A 24,403-nucleotide genomic window follows, 5' to 3' on the forward strand; every position below is an offset into this window, starting at 1 on the left:
GTACAGAGAACTCACTCACATCAGTCTCTGCCCCATAGGAGCTTACAGTCTAAATTCCCCAACACACATACACACTAGGGTCAATTTTGGTAGCAGCAAATTAACCTACTAGTATGTTTTTGATTGTGGGAGGAAAGCCATGCAAAGACAGGGTACAAATTCCACACAGATAAGGCCATTGTCAGGAATCAAACTCATTACTCCAGTGCTGTGCGGCAGAAGTGCTAACCACTAAGACACTGTGCTGTACTATATTCGAAATTTTCACTGATTATAATTGAACTACGTAAATACACTGGACGTTATATATAAAATTATAGCAAAATATTACTGTTGGATTTTGTTTCTGCCACAATTACTTTTTTATTGTATTTTATTGTACACGTGAAAAATAACATTTATTGCTACAAATAATCTCATTTAGCACAACATTTACAGGGCTTCCAGTTTTAAAATCAATTGTAGAAAAAAATGTTGCTGTCATCACTTCTTAAACAAATTCAACTCTAATGTACATCAGAGTATAGAAAATCAACAGCACTTAAAGCTTAAGTCGCTGTTAAAATAAATTAGATCTTACTGGAACTGTCACTATGGACCCTTTTGCAAATAAGACAGCAAAAATATTAATACAATTGTAACATTTTTTTAAAAAAAAGTTTTTTGGTTAACTTGTGTGGTAGAAATAAACAGATTATCCTTAATATCATTATTTATTATTATTATTATTATTATTATTATTATTATTATTGTTAATAATAATTATTATTAACAATTATTGTGAATTCCATAGCTAAAGTTACATTAAAGGCAGGGCCTGATTAAGGGTTAAGGTCGCCCCAGGCTAATACGGTCATACTGCCCCCTCGTCTTCCACACCAGGCTAATACGTGCTAGGTAAAAACAAAATAGTCCTTAATTTAAAATCTGGCTTCCTTTATGCCAAACCAATGTTTTTGTTCCCCTGGTTTAGAAACTCCTCTCTGCTTATAAAAAGGCTAATGGCAATCATTCCATTCATTTAATTGTCATTAGAATTGGAACTGTATATAACGGAGGCATGGATGAAAGCTACTGAGGGTGAAGATGTGGATGGGGAAGGGGTTGTCATACCTTCTCCTGTTGCCATCCTTGTCTTTCCTACTCGCTTAAACTCAAGTGCCCGGCTGTGGTTGATTCATTGTCTTCAGCCTTTACCATGGGAATACGTCAAGATTAAATGCTTACTATATTTTTCTTTATCTTCTTACTTTGGAGAACAAATATTCTATAATATTTTAAAATTAATTTGAGTTTATACCTCTACTTGACACAATTCTGCACCCCAAAGATTTTTGCCCTAGTCAGCCTGTTAGAGAATTAGGCCCTGATTAAAGGAGAACTCCACTCAAATGTTACCTCCCTAAGCTGTACTTGCAGAAGTGGCTTTAAAGCTTGTGCTGCCTAGTGAGGGGGTCCAAGAGAAGCAGCCACACATGGGCCAGTTAATCCTCTTGGAAGCACTGAGTGGGACATATTGCTCATTTAGTGAGAGCAGCCTTCAAAACTCAGGCAATCATATGCCCCAGAATATAAAATTAAGAAATAAAACTACACAAAAGGTAGTGGTTTAAGGATTTGTTTAAAAATATTTATATTGGCAGTGCAAAGTGTCAGGGGGTTTTCTAAATGGATTTTTTAAATATTTCCTTGTAATAGTCAACTGCGGCAAAGAAACGTTTTGTTCTGTAATATGTTATTATTACACTAAATAGACCACCTCTTTCTAATTAAAAAAACAATCCCTTTTATTGCACCTTTTTTTACACAGTTCAGAACTTGGTTGCATAAATTACAGTAGAGGTATATTACATAAATAGCCCCAGAGCTGACGCTCTCGATGATAGGGGCTGAAATCCTGTCTCTCACTCTCCTGCTACAAATGTCTATCAGCCTGCCCTCCTCTTCCTTCACGCCAGGGTCTCTCTCTCCATTCTCCATTCTCAGCAGTATCTTCATCACTGGGTTCAAGAGCCTCCCACTAGGAACGTAGGTTCCCTCTGGCACTCGGTTACCACTCTCACTATTGCTGAAACGCTTATCTTCATTCTCAGAACACAGACTAGCTCATACTCAACACTCCTCTGACAGTACTATCCCTGAAGTTGGAAAGGCAATGAAAAAGAGGGTGATTCAAAGGACCTTCTCACTGAAAGGTTTGTTTCTCCCTTCTCTTGCCTGGAGTTTCTCCCTAGGCACCAGAGTGGATACTTACATGCTTTGGTAGTGCCACTATACTTTAGTCATGCCCAGAGGTGGTTCCTTTATTCAGACATCGCTCATGGCCATGACTCATGCACATCCATTCAAGGGGCAGGCTTTACATCAACCAAAGTTTTGAATCGTACTAGAAATGACAGTAACTTAATATGTGACATTTATTGATTTTCTTTTTTTGTTATTACATATTGCCTTTTATCAGTTGGGAAGTATAATAATATTTTGTCTTGCAGCATACTTTTGTTACTAGTGGATAGACTCTATGGGGTATATTTACTAAACTGCGGGTTTGAAAAAGTGGAGATGTTGCCTATAGCAACCAATCAGATTATAGCTGTCATTTGTAGAATGTACCAAATAAATGACAGCTAAAATCTGATTGGTTGCAATAGGCAACATCTCCACTTTTTAAAACCCGCAGTTTAGTAAATATAGCCCCATACGTTCATTAGTGATATTCCTTCCAATTTGCACATTAGTAATCATGTGGTGTGTCAGGATGAGAGCATAAATCTGATATGATGAAATAGAATATTAAATGCCAGGGCCCAAATAAAATATTGCATTGATACATAAATGAACCTGATTTACAACTCAGATAAATGTTTGACCAAATGTTTTAAAAAGGAAACAATTAGCCCAGTAGGAGGTAATTAGGTTGAGCAAACCCTTTTGTGAGGAGACCTGCTTAATATGTGCAGATCAGACATCAATTGTTTTTGATCATGTATTCCACTTCCTAATTGACTTCCTTTCAATAGGTAGTGTAAACACAAAGGGGAATTCAATACCCCCCAAATTAGCGCGCCGTTAAAACTATTACCGTTATTACAGTAGATTTAACCCAGGTTTCTACTTGCAGCTCAAGGGCCGGCGTTGAAACTACAACAATAACGGTAATTAAGCACATTATTACCGTAATAATGCTAATAATATGCAGGCTGCATTACTTTTACCCGTAACACGGCCAACTGAATTGCCCCCAAAGAACCACTAAACGTAAATGAGAGAGACAGATGCTTAGGGGGAATCTTGGAGACAAAGTCCACATTTGAAAGCCTAAACAGATATATAGAAATATGGGCTTCAAAGGAAAATGTTTTCATAGTTCACATTTTGGGAAATTTGGGAGCCACTCCATACCAAGGAGCTGAAATCACACCAGGATTGGGAATGACAGATACTGGCGGTATCTGGGAACAGCTATAATCACATATCTTTAGAAAAGGTATGTTACATTGTCATAATTCCATCATGTTTGGTATTTAAATGTGTGGGAGACTATGACCGGTTTATTGAAGGGGGGAGTTATGTCTCTGTGATATATCTGAGAGAAGCTACCAAAGGTCAAAACTTTAGGAATCGTTTTGAACAAATCCTAAGTGACTCCCAAGGGACATCCCTGCCCCCTATTAGCATTTAACACTGCCACTGAGAAAACCGCCCCATTTCATTTTGCTTAAAAAACCTGTGTTGGGAAGGGCAGGTTGTCAGACTTTTTGGGAAATCAATTCACATTGTAAGCTCTCCATCTTCCAAGCCAATTTCCCTTGGCCAGAAAAGGCTATTAATTGTTTATTATTTTTTTATATCTGCATGCCCAGTACTTTTATATATTATATCTATAATTTAATATGTTGTGTCCTTGATACTCTAACAAATCCATTAGCCTGTTAAGAAGAATATAGCTCGGCCAAGTTAATCCTTAGAATGCCAGTGTGTGATTTGTTGATACATTTGATTAACAAGCTGTGTGTGTGTGCATTTACATTTGTATAACAGTCTGGAGGTGTGAAGAGTTAACCCTTAACTTGCTGGTGTGGGTCTTGCTAGTCTGTGGATAGCTAGAAGCCTTGTGTGCCAGTGTGGGACAATATATTGGGGTCCTATTGCCCATATTCAATAGGTAGTGGCAAACCTGAAGTGTCTGGGGGTGTGAGAGCGCTGTGTTTGGGGGCGATTGCGTAGGCCTATAACCTGTGTGAGAGGTAAAGAGAGACTGCGGGCTGGAATTGTGTGATCTCATACAGCAAACACCCCCAAAGTCACGGCAGCTGGGAGCGTGTTCATGACATGGCGCATTTTTTACACTTCTTTGAGGTATTATATAATTGACACCGGAGTAACTATGTATTGTATGATAGACACCAGAGAGGTTTTTGCATTGTTTATGCTGTAGAGGACCCCATTCTAGAAATCCGCTTCGGGCCGCTGCCTAAATATTTGTTCTTCTGTCTATGGGTGTCTCTCAAAAATTCAAGAAAATATTAATGTGTCAAGAATTAATCGTACTCAACACATATTAAACCAATAAAACTAAATTGATCAACATTACTCTAATCTCTACAATCCAATATGGACTATATGCCTTTCTCAAACTGATTAACATTTCTACTGCTGAACAATAATTCTTGGGGATAAAGAATTGTGCCTCTCCGTACTTATGATGGAGTAGAAAACTGGATTATGGGAAGTGCTACTTGTTATTGTTTGGCAATACCCAGTCATTTTTATTACTATGTTTACTATCAGTTGTAAAGCTTTGCGGATAATGTTGGTGCTATGTAAATAAGTGTTAATAATATCTTATTTGAAAAAAGTAAGCTGCTGTTCTTGTGGTTAAATAATTTACTGTATGTGTTGTGGCAGAGGAAAGAGGGCATATCAACCTTAAATGGATCACTCTGGGGCAGCCCATGACCATGGTTACTGATAGCCAAAGGGAGGAATATAAAAATCATTGTTGAGACATGAGTGAGAAACTTCTAGAGCTAGTGAACTTAAGGGAACAAGAGACAGATGGAGACATGTTTCAGGATTTGTAGACCTGAGGTGGAAAAGATTGAATGATTACTATAAATCAAGGTGATAATAGATTATTTGCATTTAAATATCATCAGGACAAATGTGTTCTAGATGTGCCTATCTATAATCTCATTACTGAGCCACAATACTTTATATCTGTGTTAAAACTCTCTCCTCACACAAGCATCTGGGGAACATGACAAATTGAGTGACAAAACAAGTTGACTGCAACTAAATTAGATACTTCATTAGGCAATTGTGTAGAGGTTTTTCCTGAAGTTTGAAGTTATTTCTTTGTGGCATTGCCCTAATGCCTTACAGGCATCACTTCTTTTCTCCCTTTTTGATACATTCTGTTCTATTTTCAAGCTGAGGACTCTCAGCTACGTGCCTGCTATCTTGGTGATATAAGGTGGACATAATCTATTAATATAGTGTTGTACTAGAAAATGGTGATAAATAGAGCATAAAAACATAATTTAATAATCTTAATGCTCAAATGTGTCCTATATCATAAGGATATAGTGTCCGAATTGCATTAATGTTATATGATTGCCTAATATGAGGGAATTCATTTTTAGTAGTTTACCCTGGGTAAGTTCTTGTGACTGGAGAACAAGTTTGCAGCACCAAATAAGTGTGTGTGGTTTGTGTGCAACAGATTTGCACCATTTGTAAAAGTTTTTAAAATAAGTAAAAAAATCACAATATAAGATTAATGGAATTATGAATCTAAAGCATCAAAAGTTGCAGTGTTATGTAGTGAAAGCATCATATATTAGGATAGCTGAAGAATCCATTCCGTTATTAGGCACCTTGCACTAAGGTAGTGATGGGCAACCTGATACACTTCAAGGGCTGCACAATACTCCCAATGTCAGTAAAAAGTAAATAAAAAATATCTCCACATGCCCTCAATCTTACCTAATTAAATAACTACTTCACCCTGGGTGTATAGTTGTTTATAAAAGCAGCACAGAATAAGAAGGAAAACTACGTTTTGCAGACTGCATGGCCCTCCTCCTCTGATCTCAGATGGGTTGTGACCTCCCTATATTTTGTGGATGAGGTCACATGATGCCTAAGCCCCCGAGCTCCACCATTACTCAGTAAGAGCTGGGGCAGCAGTTAAAGTTTTGTGGTGCATAAAGGGGTTGGGTATGTGATCCCAACTAGCACAACACCAATAAGGACTTACCCGACTTGAGAAGGGAGAACCTGGCAATCACGAAACAATGTTAACACCAAAGTTTTCAAATCACTAGCTGCCAGAATCGCGAAGAATGCAAAAGCCGGCACACAGTAAGTCATGTGACTTTCTGGGACTATACTATTATCAGGGGTTGTGACGATTGTGTAGCATATCTAATGAATGATTGTTATTTTCTGATGAATTCATGTATGACAATGTGAATATTTTATGTAGCCTTGTAATGTAATCTCAACGTGTGCTTTGCTAAATGACATGAGTCATTAATCTTTTGAAATTATCCAGAGATAGATAAGCAGCTCTGTTGAGATTTTTGGGTATGCAGAGGATGTGGACCTGACCAGCCAAGCCAAATGAGCAGAGGTCAGAAATCAGGTCCAGTGAACATTCCAAAGCTCAGGACAACCCTAGCTCACTTTAAAAGCTCTGTGAAATCTGGGAGATCAATCTGTCCTTATTAACAGCTAAACTCCAAATGTGGGGGGTGAGAGCTATTTGGAGAAAGGTTTCAAATCTTCTGCCTTAGACAATAACGTGAGCATTTTCATGAGGGGGTCTATCAAGACTGAAATGTCCTATTTTTTTTCTCATTGTGTTCCCTCACACACCAGGTATTAACTAGTAGTGATTTTATTTTCTGAAACTTATTTGTGCAACATATTGTCTATCTTCTTATTAATTTTTGTAACTAATCCTTGGAAACATTTTTCAGATTAAATAAATTTAATCTAGTGTGCTCTCCGTGATTCTTTGTGAACTCAGGCTACATGTGTATGTGATTTAAGTGTGAAACATTAATAAGTGGTTCTGGTGAATGTAAGGACACCATAATAAATTCTTTGTGGTGGCAGAAAAGGTGTATTCATTGCTAAGGGACTGAGGTGACGCCAGTCATGGCCTGCTGTTCAGATTGCTGTATCTGGGACAGGCTGGGCATTCGTGACAGGGGTGTTAAGAGAGTCATGCAAAGAGGCGTCGGATGTACAATATTTTATAGCAAGCCTTCTACTTTCTACATTCGGTGCCTCTTTGCATTACTCCATTAACACCCCTAATAATAGTAAAGTCCCAGAAAGTAACATGACTTTCTGTGTGCCGGCTTCTGCATTCTTAGCAATTCTGGCAGCTAGTGATTTGAAACTTTCGGTGTTAACATTCTTTTGTGATTGCCAGCTTCGCCCTTCTCAAGTCGGGTAAGTCCTTGTCAGTCTGGCATAAAGTAGAGAATCAGTCAAGGTTGTGGCTGAATAAAGTTCCCCTTAACAAAAATCACATGAAAAACTGTTGGGGCCCTGTGACGACAGGAGGAGAGGGATGGAAACTGCTACCCTGTTTAGAAGCCACTTGGTCATATATCTGCTAGGTATATATATTTTGTAAGTCACAAGATTGACTGTTCTTGTAATACAGTTAATGATACACAGGCGATATATTCATTTGCACCTTTCTATTGCTTCACAAGTGTACCGTTTCATAACTTATTTAGTGTTTTGTTAAATCTCTGTGTATGCTCCAACATTTTTAGTCATTCTTTTCTTCTCTTTCTATCCAGAACTTCTTAGCCTTTCATACATTAAATAGAAATGGTGATAAAAATGATCAAGAAGGTTGAGAAAGTTTAATAATGATTTATCATTCATCCACTTTTTCTCTGTCACAGTCCCTTCTCATTTTGTAACATGAATCATCTTTGTACATTCCGGTAATTAGTTACTTTTAATGATTATTAGCAGCCTGTCATACAAGCCTGGAAGTTCACGTCTGATTCATTGCAGCGTTCTGCCGAGGTCACAATGATAATGAAGTTTTCTCCTTCCATTGCAGTTGATTTCATAGGTGGCTTTGACTCCTATGGCTACCAGGGTCCTCAGAAGACATCTCACTTACAACTGCAGCCTATGTATATGTAAGTATTTCATCTTCTCGCAAGCTGTGAGTGTCAGTTATTAAAAGGCTATTTCTGCTAAAGGACAGAAAATACAAATTAAACAGATTCACATTTTCCTCTATTCTGACCACAGGCTACACTCCTCAATATTAAGCCAGATATTACTCTCCTCACTTTTCAGTGTAATGATTTTTGGAAATGTGTTCTGCTTAAAATTAACTTTAGCCCTATTCTCTAATGGTTTCTTGTCTTAAATCAGGAAAGTGAAAAATCACTACAAAGTTATTTTAAATTTCTCGTTTAGGCTGGCATTAATATTTTTATGGAAATGCATTGTACCTTATGTGTCTGAAACACTTATATAAACCTTATTAGTATCAGGCCATGTTTTCCACATTCAGTTGAAAATGATATTGGGACAGAAAGAAATTGGATTATTACGCTTTTATACTATGGGATGGAAATGGAATACAATGATGCTCATTTACAGTTGGATGCTGGAAGGGTGAATTCACAATTAGTCCATCAGAAGCAGGTTGATAGTGGCAACGATAGTCATCACCATTTTTGCGTATCTTTGCACCACCCTTCCAGCACCCACAAGAGATACCCTCCCTGACAGACATATTTGTGTACTGAGTCCCATTTAAGCGAACATGCCCTTACTGTACTCAGCCTACCTTTGCGGGTCCCTTTTCTCCCTCGTGCCTCTCCAGATATAAGGAGGTGCAAGTCAACAGTACACAAGAAGTCTACATAAGGATGCATGCATACAAATCACAAGTGCAGTACAGAAATATGTAAGTTACACCATAAAAACAGATCTATGTCCAACTCTAAAACGAAATAACATGCCTTAGTCAACAAATCTCGTATTGTGTATACCTCACTAATATAGATAGATAACGAATATCATTAAGTCATTAGTACAAAATAAATACAACCCAAATAACTTTATTTCAACAAGATTGGGGGTCTTTAATTTCATGAAAGTTTATTTGAAAATGTTGTGATTTGTTTTATTACATTTTTGGTGGTATAATGGACAGGGGTTATTAAACTGGGACCATTGGCGGTCCAAAGTTGCCCCTCCAAGTGGTAGAACCTTTTTCATTACCCTAGCCCCCGCAGTCCTGGGGGTAAATGTATCAATCTGCGGGTTCTTGAACACCCGCGTGTTCAGCCTCTTCCGCGATTAAATTTCAAGCGGCGCTGCATTGTAAAGGGTTAACTTCCCTTTACAATGCAGCGCCGCTTGAAATTTAATCGCGGAAGAGGCTGAACACGCGGGTGTTCAAGAACCCGCAGATTGATACATTTACCCCCTGGTGTGATGTGGGTTGGAAGAAGAGAGCTGAAAGCCTATGGGAGGGTGAAGACTTGCTGTTCTCTAGCATTCCTCCCCATAGCTCTGTGCTGACCAGCCTGGGGTTAGTTTTAAATATGGTAGGGAGATCATGCACTTGACTAGACTGTGTAGTACTAGGGAATGTTGAGAACTAGAGGAGCTGGACATGCCGTCTGGTTTTTAATGATTATTATATGTTATTCACTTTAAAAAGTGTAGGTAGAATTTTTTTGTGTGAAATGGGCTGAAACATTACTTGGAGTGCATCTAGAAATGTGCTTCTCCATCTGTTCGAAAGAATTGAACAGTAGTAAAAAAAAAGAGAGGTAAAGATGCTTGTGATGTAAAGTAGGAAATAAAAGCTTTAATGCAGGACACTACTGCTAAGATTGACAAAAAATAGGAACAATTTAAAGACCAGTAAGACAAGAATTGAATAGGATAGTTATACAGGAAAATACTGTGTCATTGCAGACTTATCAAGAACTCAAAAACTATGAAAGAAGATTAGATGAAAGCAAGTTGTGTTTTTTACTATTATGCTTGTACTTGGAGGGTCTGATTCATTTAGGAGAGTAACTGACTTTTTGTTTTGCGCATAATCAGCACAGTTAATCTGCACATGCCAGAACCTGCCCTTACGCCACAGAAAGCAGCAACATTCAATTCACCTTTGAGTGCAAAGGACACTTATGATAACCTATGATCTCAGGGAGGGAACGGGGTGGGGATAGAGTATATGCCTGTAGTCAATGTACAGAATGAGCGTGCCAAACTCAAGTGCATACAGCAGGGTCCGATTCAAGCTCTGGGCAGCTCTCAGGTACTTGTTTTTCAGCCGTATCCCGTGCTTCAGCTACAGGTCTAGTCTAAGTGCGATTACTAGTGATGACGGCTGAGTAGGTATGCTAGAACATGTGTTTGTAATAAGGAGCAACTATAAAACTGTATTTTATGTATAATATACATTAATTACATCTTAATAAATGTTTTTCATGGAGAAAGAAATAAAAACAACTTTTTTTATTTTTTTATATTTTGTCATTACTGCCTATATTATTAACAGTTGTCATTAATTGATTAAGTGTGATGAGTATATAAATCGGAGTAATTGATGAGGGCTTAAATGAACGTCCAAGCACCTTGAATATATACCAAAAGTATGAGAAACTCTGCAGAGCATGTAAAGGAAAAAATATATAACAACTCTTCTCCGGATTCTTGCTAACAGTTCTTTAGGGAGAAATATCCCAAATATTTCAAAATTAACCTTGCAAAACGAATCCTATTACTCACATTTAAGAGTGTATGAGTTGTCCTTTATGGAGTGTGCACACAATTATCTCTTCTGGTCGATTATTAAAAAAGTCCACCCAGAATTAATAGATAAAAACGGACTGCTTACCAGTTCGAAGTACTATTAAGCCCTCCGGAGGTATTGACAATCTAAAGTACAGATGAAATGTACTTCCAGACACCACCGCAACTAGTGGATATGATGAATATAGTGTTTCCTCACCACTCGGTGTCGCCTCCAGTAGGTGTAACTTCTTAAGAATCTGGTGGAAACAAAAGAGATGACGAAAAGTTCCACTTGAATGAAGGTGCTTGCATAACCAAACATCAGCGCCCACAGCTCCGATATACTGCTGACGCATTTCGTTCCATCTATCCTAGGACTTTCTCAAAGCTGATATTAGTTCAAACACGACCCCTATTTAAAGGGCCAATGAGTGGGATTTAATCGGACTCTGACATAGATTTAAAGAGTCCCTCTTATTCAGTGCATAAAAGTAAGAGAATAATAAAAGTAATAAAAAGTCCATGCATCATATATAAAAATTAATGCATAAATCAAAAAATAAAACAATCAAATGTGGGATAGATTAATCCTCCTAACTATAAGGTCTAACATAGATAAGCCCTACTGATAAATGTCTCATGACATTTATGGTCCCATGGCCCATGACCTTTGACATAGACCCAGTTTTCTGAAACCGGGTTCAACATTGTGATAGATTTTCAATATGTAGACTTTCCTAAGGGACGGTTTTTATTATTTTCATTAAATTGTATTTTCTAATATTTGTTTTATTAATACTGTATTTACAGAAAATTCATCATCTTATCTTAGGTAGACAACTTATGGATTGGGATGTGTATATATAACTATGTCATGAAATCATTAGTACAAAATGAATACAGTACAAATACTTAACGAGACAGAGTCGTAATATATATATAGTACAGTATAGTACTTTCCTCAGGGACATCATGGCATTGGCTCTTTCTATATAACTTTCATCTTAAATACATTGCAAGAATATGCCCTTTAAGATTGCAGCCAAAACTGTTTTCCATTTTATAATCAGACGCAGTCTCAAATACTGCAACCTCGCCCTAGTTGGCATCTCCCTCACCCTTATGTCCCTGATTCAATCTATCCTAAATGCCAATAATTATCTCTCACCACTCCACATCAGCTGAAGAGCTCTGCAAATTTCTACCATGGCTCCCCATATCCTTCAAATTCCAATTCAAATAACTTATATTCGTCTACACAGCTCTTAACAATATCACTCTTTCCTGCATCTCAGAACTCCTCTCCAAATTCTATCCCTCATGCCCTCTTAGATCTGCCTTCCCTCATCTCTGATAACCACTTCTCGCTCCTACGTAAAAGACTTCTCTAGTGCTGCTTCTTGCCATCTAATTCCTTCCTGCACCTGATCAAATTCTCTCCAAGCCATGAAATCTTAGACATTTTCTCAAAACCAACCTCAATACTAGATCCCAGGATACTCCCACCTATACAGCTGACACTGATATATTCTCTTTACTGTCACCATTTTTTTCTCTGTCTCATTTCCCCACTAGATTATATATATAAATATTCAGATAACCCATAAATTCTTCTAAACTGAACGTGAAATTTAGAACAGTAAATGGTCTCCACAATTCTTTGTCTGTTAATAGACAGAGTCTTTGTTATTTTATTGTGAATTTAATACTGTATTTCCCTTTTTAAATCAGAAATTGAAAATAAAATAGCATTGACAAAATTATTGACACCCTAGATTTAATATTTGGTAGCACAGTTTTCGGTCAAAATTAGTGCAATCAACTGTTTACTGCCAGTTTGGTTCACTCTTCTTGTGCAATAACCTGCTGTTCTCCCAGGTTTGAAGGGTGCATTCTCCCAACTGCTGTTTTCAGATCCATACCACAGGTGATCTATGGGATTTAGATCTGGATTCATTGCTGGTCATTGCCCTGCGAAAAGGCCCATGACCATTGACACAGACCCAGTTTTCTGAAACCGGGTTCAACTTTGTGCTCCAAAATGGCCCAGTGATATCCAGATTTAATGATGCCATGCACATGTTTACCCAGTACCAGATGATTCACAAAAATCCCAAAACCCCACTTAACCTCCTCCATGACATTCTCCCAGGAGGAATTTGGCTTGTTCAAGTGTCTAAGGCAAACACTAGTCATTCTTACTTATGTCTTGCTCTAAGCAGAGGGGCCCAACCCTCTGCTAATCCCCTTTCAATGAGTTGAAGGATGAGTATTGAAACTGTCGTACCTTGTGTCTGAAGGACAGCTTGACTTTATTTGTCAGTCGATCAAGCTGCTTTCTTCATTACTTAAACAATTTTGCGCTGCTGTTTTCCATCAAGTTTTCCCTTTCCATGGAGGCTGGCTGCAGTGCCATGGACCTTAAACTTGTTAATAAGATTACATAAGGTGAAAACGTGAACATCAAGGTCTCTGGAATTAGATTTTTTTACTTTGAGATTGTCCATGCTTCGCTACAGGGGCGGATTGGCCATAGACCTTACAGGGAATTTTCCCGGTAGGCCGATGGCCTAATGAGGCCGTCCATAGGCTACTTTTTTTTTTTTTGTCCATTCATTTTTTTTCTTTGAATCACTGTGCACCTAGATCTGCTTAGTCCTGGCAACCGGAAACTATGCCTAATGGGGGGGGGGGGGGGGGGCAGGGGAGGGAGCAACTCCAACCAGTCTGAGATGCTGACTCCGTAGTATAGTTGGTGGCTAACCCTTCCCTGGGACCAGCCACCTTCCCCCTAGTAGCTGCGAATGCGATACCTCACTCCTCTATGTGTGGCTGCAGAGGTCACATGGGATGCGCACCACATGACAGGTGCCATCCCATGTGTGCTGAGAAGCGCGGCTGGAAGTGTGTGTGTGTGTGTGTGTAAATGTAATTAATATTTGTGTGTAGGGGGCCTCTAAATGTAATATAATGTTTGTCTAGGGGGGCCTCTAAATCTAAATGTAATGTAATGTGTTAATGTAATGTGTTTGTAGGGGCACTCTAAATGTAATGTAATATTTGTCTAGAGGGGCCTCTATAAGTAATATAATGTTGGTGTAGGGGGGCCTCTAAATGTATTGTGTGAGCGCATGGGAGCATATGGCTATATAATGTGTGTGTATGTGTGTGTGAGATGGCAGGGGGAAATATGGCTATGTAATGTGTGTGTGTGTGTGTGTGAGATGGCAGGGGGAAATATGGCTATGTAATGTGTGTGTGTGTGTGTGTGAGATGGCAGGGGGAAATATGGCTATGTAATGTGTGTGTGTGTGTGAGATGGCAGGGGGAAATATGGCTATGTAATGTGTGTGTGTGTGTGTGTGTGTGTGTGTGTGATGGCAGGGGGAAACATGGCTATGTAATGTGTGTGTGTGTGTGTGTGTGTGAGATGGCAGGGGGAAACATGGCTATGTAATGTGTGTGTGTGTGTGTGTGTGAGATGGCATGGGGAAATATGGCTATGTAATGTGTGTGTGTGTGTGTGTGTGAGATGGCAGGGGGAAATATGGCTATGTAATGTGTGTGTGTGTGTGTGTGTGTGACGGCAGGGGGAAACATGGCTATGTAATGTGTGGATTTGATGGCAGGGGGGCATGTGGCTATGTAATGTGTGGATGTGATGGCATTAAGGGGGGGGAGGTCGGGAGGTATGTCCCACTTCACATGAAGGCTGAGCTGCGTGCAACTAACAGTAGTGCACACAGCTTTGCTTGTGTATTTGTCTAAAATGTATCCAATATGATAACCCCCCCTGTTTTAAGTGCCCCAGGCCCCCCCAAGAGCCTTATTCCAGCTTGGTCATTCCTGCCTTATACCTTGCACTGATCCCATTCTCAGATCACTTGAATATATGGCCAGTCCCCATTGCACTGATAATATCATTAATCCTGCTTCCTTTGCATTTAGTATATCACCAGATTTTACTGGTAGTTTGCAGCTCATGATGTCAGGGGAAGATGCATCAGTGCGTGAGGTGCTCATATGCTTCTCTTGCAAACTGATCAGATATGATTGTGCCAACATGTTTCATAATAGATAAACTTATTAAACAAAGTAAAATATGTTTCTATGAAAGGAATATTGGAAGGATGTGTTGGTAGGCAATAAACAAGTTTGAACACAGAGGTATAAACCAGTCGCAGATAATGCAAAAGGATTCATGTATTTGTATAACACGGGACAGGCAGTCTTTCCCCTGCATTGCCTTAGTAATGACCCAATGTTTATTAAATCATCACATCTAGGTTTTCCTAAATGTAACTACAACCATATCCTAGTAGTTCTAAATCCCGCCTACTTTTGTGTTGGCCCACCTACAGTTGATTTGGTCCCGCCCACACGAGGCCACTTCAAGAATTTTTTCTAGGGCCACTTTAAGTTCCCAATCCGCCGCTGCTTAGCTACAATCTTCTGCCTGACCTCCTCAGACAATTAGTTGGATTTCTTTCATCCATGCTCATTGCAATACACACAGTGGCACTTTACTCTATTTCAGCTAGGGTAATGAATGATTTTATATTGCAGGCACCTGCTACTCACCACAGTTCAGTTCAGTTGCAAAGTGAAGAAGAATCACCTGTTTGAAATCTAATTATTTTTAACTGCTTCTAAAAAGTGGAAATAATTTGGCCCAGTCCATTAAACAATTCTAGGGTAGAATACACTACATCTTGTAATTAGAGTATTAATATAACTAAGAGTAGTGTTTGCAGTGTCATTAACTTCAATCACTGCTGACAGGTGTTGGAGAATGGAAAATGTAGTTTCACAAATCAGCAATCAGTCCAAGGGGCAGCCCTCCTATTTAGTCAGCTTAATCCCATATGAAACTTAGGACAAGTTTAATGTCGGTGGTACTCATTATAACGATGACGGAAACCCCAACAACGGATATCCCGACATGAATATACCAAAGGTGTAATCCCCAACAGAGTGCTAATAGTGACAGCTTGAAACACACACCCGAAACACTTCCGACGAATGAAGATCCCGGCAGGCTGCTCTGACGTCACTTTGAAGGGCCACACTATGATTCTTGCTGTTAACCTGGTAATTTAAGGAGGGGCCGCCTATAAAATGTACTAGGTTTTGTAAAAAACTTTGTACAGGCGCCGCCTCCTTAAATTACCAGGCTAACAGCAGGAATCATAGTTTGGCCCTTCAAAGTGACGTCAGCGCAGCCTGCCGGGATCTTCATTCGCAAATTGAGTTTCTCCAGTGCACCTTCTCTGTACTTCCCTAGGAATGCATTTAATCTTCACTATTGCTTCTCTACAAATTTGCTATCTTGCTCTGCTAACATATAAACCCCAATCTAGGTGCCTTTGCACAAATCGACACACAGTGGATCCAAAGTATTAATATATTATATTGGGCTGTACATTGAAGGGATCATGATGCAAATAGATTACATACAATGACATGAAATATGAGGTAAAGAGGGCCCTTCCCAAATGAACTTAAAATCAAAGTGGTGTGGGGAACACTTTAAAAATAAGGTAGGGAAATAACAGTTAAAATATCTAAAAATTTATTTAGTCCAATAAAAGTTCACATATGTTTAATAAAAGTTCATAAATTCTAGCAATATATCCTAATGTTAACTGTAAACAAAAGGTGCATAATTGGCCAAAACCTGTGGTAAACCATCTACCAACAGTTCCAATATCATCCTTAAAAGTGCAGCTTATAACAGGGAAGTATAGGGAGACCCATGGCTCTGGTTCCATCTACTCCAGGGAAGGGATGACAGTGTGGATGCATAGCAGAGAGTTTGCGGCTACCTATGGGTCTGCATGTTCACACCTACTACGTTGGATTGTGCTGGGTGATGTGCTCAGGGTGCCCTGGTAATAGACTATGAGATTCCAGCTGGAAGAGAAAGAGGTGGGAGAGAAGAAACAGGGGATACAAAAGATAAAGCAATAAAGGGGAGGTGGGATGTAAAGGAAGAGGAAAGATGATAAAGTGTATCACAATACTCCAGTTTTAGGAAATACTTCTCAACATCTATAGATATCTGCTTAGGTCTGTCAGGCTATCATGCAGCACTACTACTTGGGTTACTTTATCACTGAAATGGATAGCCAATTATAACTCAACATTATTTAACAAGACTTTTTAACATAAATCACAATATTATAATACTTGATAAAATATAACAACAATACAATGTTCAAAGTGGCTCACACAAAAGGTGTGCCCAGTACAGATCGTCCTAATTCCACTTGTGGCACTGGTTCATCCAAGGTGTCATCCGACTTTCCATGGGCCCACAATGATACAAAAACCAGCAATCAAGTATTGATTGTATTTGCAGTGGGATCAGCAAATGCAATAGCCACAAGGAATGTGCTGTCTTTACTGCAGGAGTTATCACAGGGAAATGGAATTAAACAGGAGAACACACAAGTGACACAGGCACTGAAATTACAAAGTTAACACACACAGAAACAAACCTAAACAGATAAAGGCTATAAATGAATATCCACCAACATTCCTCACAACATCACCATAATATATTGCTACATATAATTTAACAGTGCACATAAATTTTGAACACCATGGAGATCAGAAACAAGATACCTGGTAGTCAAGACAGTCTAAATATCTTGTTTTATCACAATAGGATTGGAAGAGGAATTAAGCAGGTACATATTTTCTTCCTAACTTAATCTTAGAATAGAGCATTTTAATGCACTAATGTATAATTAATTAAATAATGTTTACAAAGAACTAGAGAAGAAAATGTAATATATAATGTGATTTATGTGTGTATGTGTGAGTATTTTACTACTTTATACCAATTTTTTTTTTCAACAAATTAGCCGTAAATCTGGGCTTTCAGCTCCATTAAGCATGTGAATAACTATAGAAAAATCAACTCTAATTAGTCTTATTGCACCAGGCAAGTATAGCTGGGGCAGCTGAGTAACGCTCAACCGTCTCACGATATGTTTTTGATAAATGCAGATAAAAGGTGAGTTATCCCAGTGATAAAAATAAATCATACATTATCTCATGACGTGGGGTAAAATAATAAATTAGCCCCTAAGTTTCCTGTCTATTACACATAATTTTTACCATAAAATTCTGTCTCCATGTCTTAATTAAGTCAGAGGACATTAGAATGTTCTTCATTTCATGTGTCACATTTATATTTGTTAATGTTTAATTACATTCCTAGATTTATAGCAATTAATTCACTTCCCGGTGAAAACGCTAGTTGATGCAAAAGGTGTCCCTTATGTCAGAAGGAGCTTAATGTTGCATCCCCACAATACATGACTCTAACACACAATGTCCCACTGGCATTAGAGTAGGTAAGAACTGGTAGTGGATTTCAGGAGCTGGCCAGACAAAGTAGCCAGTTATGGGAAAAGTGTTCTTTCATGACATCTTTGTAGATATTTTTCCTACTTCTGCTCCTGGGTGGACACAGTGCTGAGAGTCATCAACATATTTATGGATAATAGGGACCATCCTAGATGTATACGATCGGGGCCTAATTAAGGGTTCAGGCCGCCCTTGGCTAATAAGGTCAAAGCCCCCCTTAGCCTTCCACGCCTGAACAATATACAGTAGGCAAAAGCAAACTCATCCTTAATTTAAACTCAGGATTCCTTAACCAGTGGTTTTTCTTTATTTGATCTCTTTGAATGCCGCACAAACTGATATTTTTCGTTTTGGTTGGAGTTATCCTTTAGCCCCAAAGAACTTACAATAAATTTTGGAAAATGGACGTACAGAAAGATAGTTAAGTTAGTTAATAAAAATACAGTATAACAATTCAAATACAGAACTAATGAAGCTGCAATACTTGGTTTGGAACTTTATTCTCTGTTTGATTTTAAATTGTGATTGCTATTTGTTTTCTTCTTTCCTAGGTCAAAATAATTTTTTTAAAAAGCGTTGACGTTGAAGTTTTATGGAGCACTCCCATGGAAGCATTCTCTTGGATTGTTAAAAAGGGGAAGAAAGTATCTGTTTTTATGATTCCATTTCCCATGTGAGTTACCAAAATCAGCCTTGTCCTCGAAGTGCACAAATGGAATGTATTTCTACAGATACTGTAGTCCCAGGAAGACTGCTGGTGCTTTGGTGCCCTCTACTGGAAGTCTCTCTGCTTTTTTAATTCCTTTTGCACTGTTAGCTCTAACTCAGCCTCTTTTGAGTTACAGTATAATGTTTGCACACACAGTGACTCTGTGAGGGAGATACCTAAATGTAGTGATCTAACTGGACATCAAAAACTGTGAACAAAATTTAAAGTGCCATAAAGACCCCCTGAGTTTGGGGCAGTGGGACACATTAGGTTGCTTTGCAGGCAATCACAAGAGAACATCAAATGCCTGTACTTTGCCTTAACCCAGCCAAAATGTGATTGTCACAGAGGACATAGAGTATGAGATGCCGTCTATCAACCTTGATGTAAAAGTACCATCATCTTGCAAAGATTTATAGTATTTCCAGCTACTTTTTTGCTCTGGGGATTCGACATCAAACCTCTTCACTGACCACAACTGTTTGTTAGTCCAGGAAACAAACACATTTGAAGAGTTGCCTTTAGGGTTATTCCATTAAAAAAATATAGATCAGAACACGTCTGTGACTGGTTTTGCACAGGTGCTGTGTCACTATAGTCATTTTTAAAGTGGGCATAAAGTGCAAGGATAATATATGGCAATATAATGCTCCAAAGCAGCATTTTCAAAATGCAATATGGCCATTCACAGCCTCATAATTCAAAGAAAAATGGTTATTCTGAATGCGTAAAATCCATCAGTCCAGTCATTTTGGAGCATTCCAAATCCTTTTATGCATGATATCCCAGCTCCTAAGGTAAAGATCCACGGCATTAGCAGATATGTCATGCATTGCTGTGCAATGCACCCCATAGAATCTCGATCTAACAGGATTCCAACTATGGGGCAAAACGTTTAACTATTATTCCACAGGCATAGCTGAGTAGAAAGCATCAGAGAAAATGCTGCTCTTTCGTTATTGTTTTTATCTTTTGCCACTGTTGGTGTTTTTATGTGACTTGTCTTTTACAAAATAAAGTCGACATCTACAGATTTCTATAGAGGAAAAGCAATCTAAACATTTAGAATTGATATTTTATACTTAAGTTTCATGTAAAATATGGTGTATGTGAGCGCTTTTTTTTTCATGACATAAGAAAATTTTCTTTTGTGAATATTTGGAACTTTTTGTGATGTCTGAGGAATTTTACTGTATTAGAATGCATATTTTATCTTCCTGTAACGGTGTGATTTTAAAAGAAATGTGCTTTAGCTGGCGAAAAAAAAGATTCTGTTTAAGGAAATTAGTATTCCATTGTTAATTACTAAAGATTGATTAGTCTTTTTTTAAAGGTTGTAAAGCATCCCCTTAAAAATTTAGTTGCGCAGTTGTTGTCTGCTGTATGCAGAAGGGAAATTTACACATTTATAGAAACAGAGATGCTGTAACAATAGTGAACTATTTATTATTATTAATATTATTTCTATGACCAGCATTATTTCATTAGTTGCTTGGCCATCATGTACTAGGAATTATATTTAAAGGGGAATTTTAATAAAATTTTAACAATAATTATGGTGTGAGCATTATTAAATTGGCAACCTTTTGAACTTGGTCCTTATTTACAAAAAAAGTCAGCTATTTAATGATACATACAGACATTTTTTATTTCTCTTTTTAAAAACACCATAGGCATTATTCCCCTCTAGCCATGTCTGGAGCGTGGAAAATTTGGCTGTCCTCAGTGACTGTACTGGCTATGGCTATTTTTAAGCCCATTCATATAAATGTAGGGCAGTTCTAGGGCCAAATTTAAAATGGCAAAATACTTCAGATATGTCCCCAAAAACCTCAGGCCGGACGTTCCCTTAAATGTCTCCAAAAGGTTCCTGTTCCTCACTCAACTTATTTCTTTACATAATATTTAAAGGGTTCCTCCACCCTTCCAGTATAAACCCCAATCACTTTATTTAACAGCACTGAACCATGTAAGATGACATCTTGGAAGACAGCATGTGTCTATACCAAAGCACAGTCATGTGTCATGTTCCTTACAAATTATGAGCCCTCCACTCTACTTCATATCTCCTGTAGCCCGATCACTATAAGTGTTTTAGAAAACCTTTTGTTTGCTGTTTCCCTATAGCTTTCTCTAACAGGATCTAAGGCTCGGAGACATGAGTTGCATTTTCCTGTCTTTTAAAATCTTCTGTTCCCCTTTGTTTAAACAAGGTGCATAAAGAGTAAAACATAGGAAGCATTGCTCAAACCACTCAATGTGCTGTATATGGCTCTTAGAAAATAGATGAGTCATCACTGTTAAAAACATAGTATGCTGTATTCTTAGTTCATCACTAATTTGCAAGGTGCTCATCTATGTGCATCCGAATATTCAATGTTATTGTGAGTCGGTTATTTTATACTGAGAAGGGGGAGCAGTGTTGTATGTGCGCATGTGAAGCGCGCGCACACACGTACATAGTACAACTGCGCATGCGCTACCCGCACATGTGCAGTACCTAGGGTGCACACGCTGATATCGGCGTGTGCATGGTCACACTGCAACTGCGCATGCACAGTTACATAGCAGAACCCCACTGTCGGCACATACACAGTGGGGAGAACCGCCAGGGGTAATGACATCTTCACCCCTGGACACACACAATCACCACACACACGTTACTGCTGGGGAGGCTGGGAGTTTCCGGGTCTGGACTATAAAAGCCAGTCCTGGGACTTCCCCTCGCCCTCTCACTGCCTGCCCCAGGACAACAAGCACTGTCCTACACTACACTAGGGACACACTACACCACAGACACACTACACTACAGAAAATATATATTATACCACACCACACTACACTACATATAAATTATACTACTGCACTACAGAAAATACACTATACTACAGAAAACCTACACTAAGCTACAGGAAAGGATTCTATACTACAGGAATGTTCCCTACATTACAGATAAAGAATTGGATCCAGGATACATGGATTTGATAAGTATCATTGATAATATATATTTATATCTATAAAGCTATATGTGTTTGTAATGTGGATTTAACTATTTATATACATATAACTATGTAGCTATTGTCTGATATCTGTGATAGTTAAATCAATATTATAAATACTAATTCTTATTAAGGATAAGCATATGTAAACCAAGGATAGTGTAAGGAATAAAGGTGGTGAACCTAGGGTTAATTTTATATTGATATGCTATGTTATGTTGAACAACATTATGATATATGTGTGAACTGTGAATGCAAGCTTTTGTGTGTGAACAGTAAAATACTTTACATTTAAATACATACATATGTTGTGAGTATTGGTTATTTATAATGAATGTATACTGTGAAGTACTGCTGAGATACAGTGGTTACTGGATAAATAATTCTGTTAAGCTTAAGTGTTATTTAGTGTGGTGAAAAGACTTAGTAAGGCAACATTGTGTAAGGAAAAGTGCATAAAAGTGCAATATTTATAACGAGTGTATCTGAGAACAGAATTAGAGGATAGTGTGCGTATTTGAGGCGCAACCACAGGTCCTTTTACATTGGCGAGCCTTGGCCCAACTATTTTAATTGTAATATTTCTACTAGGATATAGTAGTGAAAATTGTTATATTGTAAACCTAATTCGGTAGAGGGGCGGGGAGGAATAGCATAGGTACACAGAGGAGGTGATACTTATGTGTTATTAGCGTACACTTTTTCTGGAAAGAGGTTTGGACCGATAACATTGTTTTATTTGCCTCCTAGAAGAAATACAATTAATTACAACGTATCTAGTTTAAAATATAAAGTTTCTTGGATGCTCGTTGTTTTATTTGTTTCGTTAAGAAGGAACGGATTGTCGCACTGTGAGTGTTTGTGAGAAACGTGGATTCACTTTTCAAGGTTGCAACAGTCATTTGGAAGAGTCCTGCTGAGAAGAGAAAGGCGTTCCTAAACTGAAGAGGATCTTTCTGGAAGCAGCATTTTTAAGGCTTTAGGGGACCGGTATTACTGCAGTGAGAAGTAACACTGAACACAGAACAAAAATTACCTCTGTATCTGGACAGGCGAGTATGAATTTTATTATCATTGAGAAGCTGTCAAATAGTATGTTTAACCTAGTGATACCTAATAATTACACAACTGCTGAAAATTTCTGGGCAACACTTTTAGAACAGGCTTATACACATGATACGCTGTGTATTAACAGGAGAACCGTATTCAACAAAAAACCTAAACGTCTTCAAATTTTAGCTAAATTGGTACATGCTTATGAAGATAAGATTTGGACATCTGAACATGCTGAGATGTTAAAAACAAAAAGGGCACTGATGCAGATTCTCATTGTCAGTGCTGCATTGAAAAGGTTAAAATTGTTTCCATACTTGAAGCACAATTGGGAGACAAAGATATGGCCAATATAGATAAGAGAAGCAGTGAAACAGGGAGTATAGGACATAATATGCCCATACTTACTCCTGTGATAGATCAGAGAAATCCAATAGCCTCAGTGGCTGACCCTTTAGCACGCACATTAACTTATTCTCCAACACTCATAGGGAATGGATCTAATGGTCGTGCACAATTTTTGGATTATCAAGTTTTAGGCCTAGGCAGCGATTGGGAAACACTACATACCGCTCCAACACCACAAACAAGTCACGGTGATGGCACAGGATTGCATGTTCCCCATCAAAATTATACTATGGAGAAGACTCAATTGCTGTTTAAAATCAGTAAGGAAATTCCAAAATATGATCCCACTATAGACCCTTTAACCTCTTGTGATATTTTTGAGGGACATTGTGACAAATTTAATGTCATCCCAGAACATCGCATGGACTTGTTTAAATTGCGATTATCCACTCACCTCAATCAGAGGTATGCAGCAAATGGAAAAACTGCTGCCAAAAATGGTCAATTTCACAATGAGGAAGAGAGACTTTCTGTCCTCTTGAAATTGGCAACTGGTCATTGGGAAGTTACTGCAGAGATCCAATCTAACTTTAAACCAACTATTCACGATGAGCCATTGTCTCTATGTGGTAGGTTTGAAGCAATGTATAGAAAAGTAACCAAAGATCAAGGTACAGAAGTTCGACAAGGCATGATGCGCATGTTTGTGGAAACTTTTCCACATGTTGACACAGCAATTCGCTTAAGTGTGGCTAAAGAATCAACGCTTGCAGACGCAGCAATGTTTATAGAAGAGTACAGACAAGATTTGATGAAAAATAGGAAGTCACTGAAGATCAGGGAATATGTTGTGGTAAATGGCAGAACACAAGATAACCGTTACACAACATATGGCAATGTGCGCAGACCAGGGCCGCCGAGAGGGGGGGGAGCGGGTACAGTTTACCCGGGCCCGGCCATGCCAGGGGGCCCGGGCCGGGCCCTCGCTGCTAATAAAATTTATTTATTTTCTTATTTTATTTTTCTCTCTTGCGGTATTTTTTTTTTAACTTTTTTTATTTTTTTTCCCGCGGGGGGGGGGGGGGGGTCTTGGGTTTCTTGGGAG

The 24,403-nt window shown here is 38.5% G+C and overlaps 1 protein-coding gene and 1 long non-coding RNA gene across 3 annotated transcripts in view; one reads left to right on the plus strand and one right to left on the minus strand.

Moving 5' to 3' along the window:
• The window catches only part of NKAIN2 (sodium/potassium transporting ATPase interacting 2), an 856,165-nt gene extending 835,714 nt beyond the window's left edge, over positions 1–20,451 (plus strand). The window contains exons 6-7 of the mRNA XM_075203011.1: positions 8,099–8,180; positions 18,741–20,451. Coding sequence (XP_075059112.1) covers positions 8,099–8,180; positions 18,741–18,750 — 92 coding nt within the window. The 3' untranslated portion in view covers positions 18,751–20,451. The remainder of the gene's footprint in view (positions 1–8,098; positions 8,181–18,740) is intronic.
• LOC142144331 (uncharacterized) overlaps positions 7,874–24,403 on the minus strand; it is a 34,751-nt gene continuing 18,221 nt past the window's right edge. For both annotated transcript variants that reach the window (XR_012689686.1, XR_012689685.1), the window contains 2 exons: positions 10,916–11,069; positions 7,874–8,914 (listed from right to left, as the gene is read on the minus strand). This is a non-coding gene — a long non-coding RNA (uncharacterized LOC142144331). The remainder of the gene's footprint in view (positions 8,915–10,915; positions 11,070–24,403) is intronic.

Source organism: Mixophyes fleayi, chromosome 3 (genome assembly GCF_038048845.1).
Source record: "Mixophyes fleayi isolate aMixFle1 chromosome 3, aMixFle1.hap1, whole genome shotgun sequence".
In the NCBI taxonomy this organism is placed as follows: domain Eukaryota; kingdom Metazoa; phylum Chordata; class Amphibia; order Anura; family Limnodynastidae; genus Mixophyes; species Mixophyes fleayi.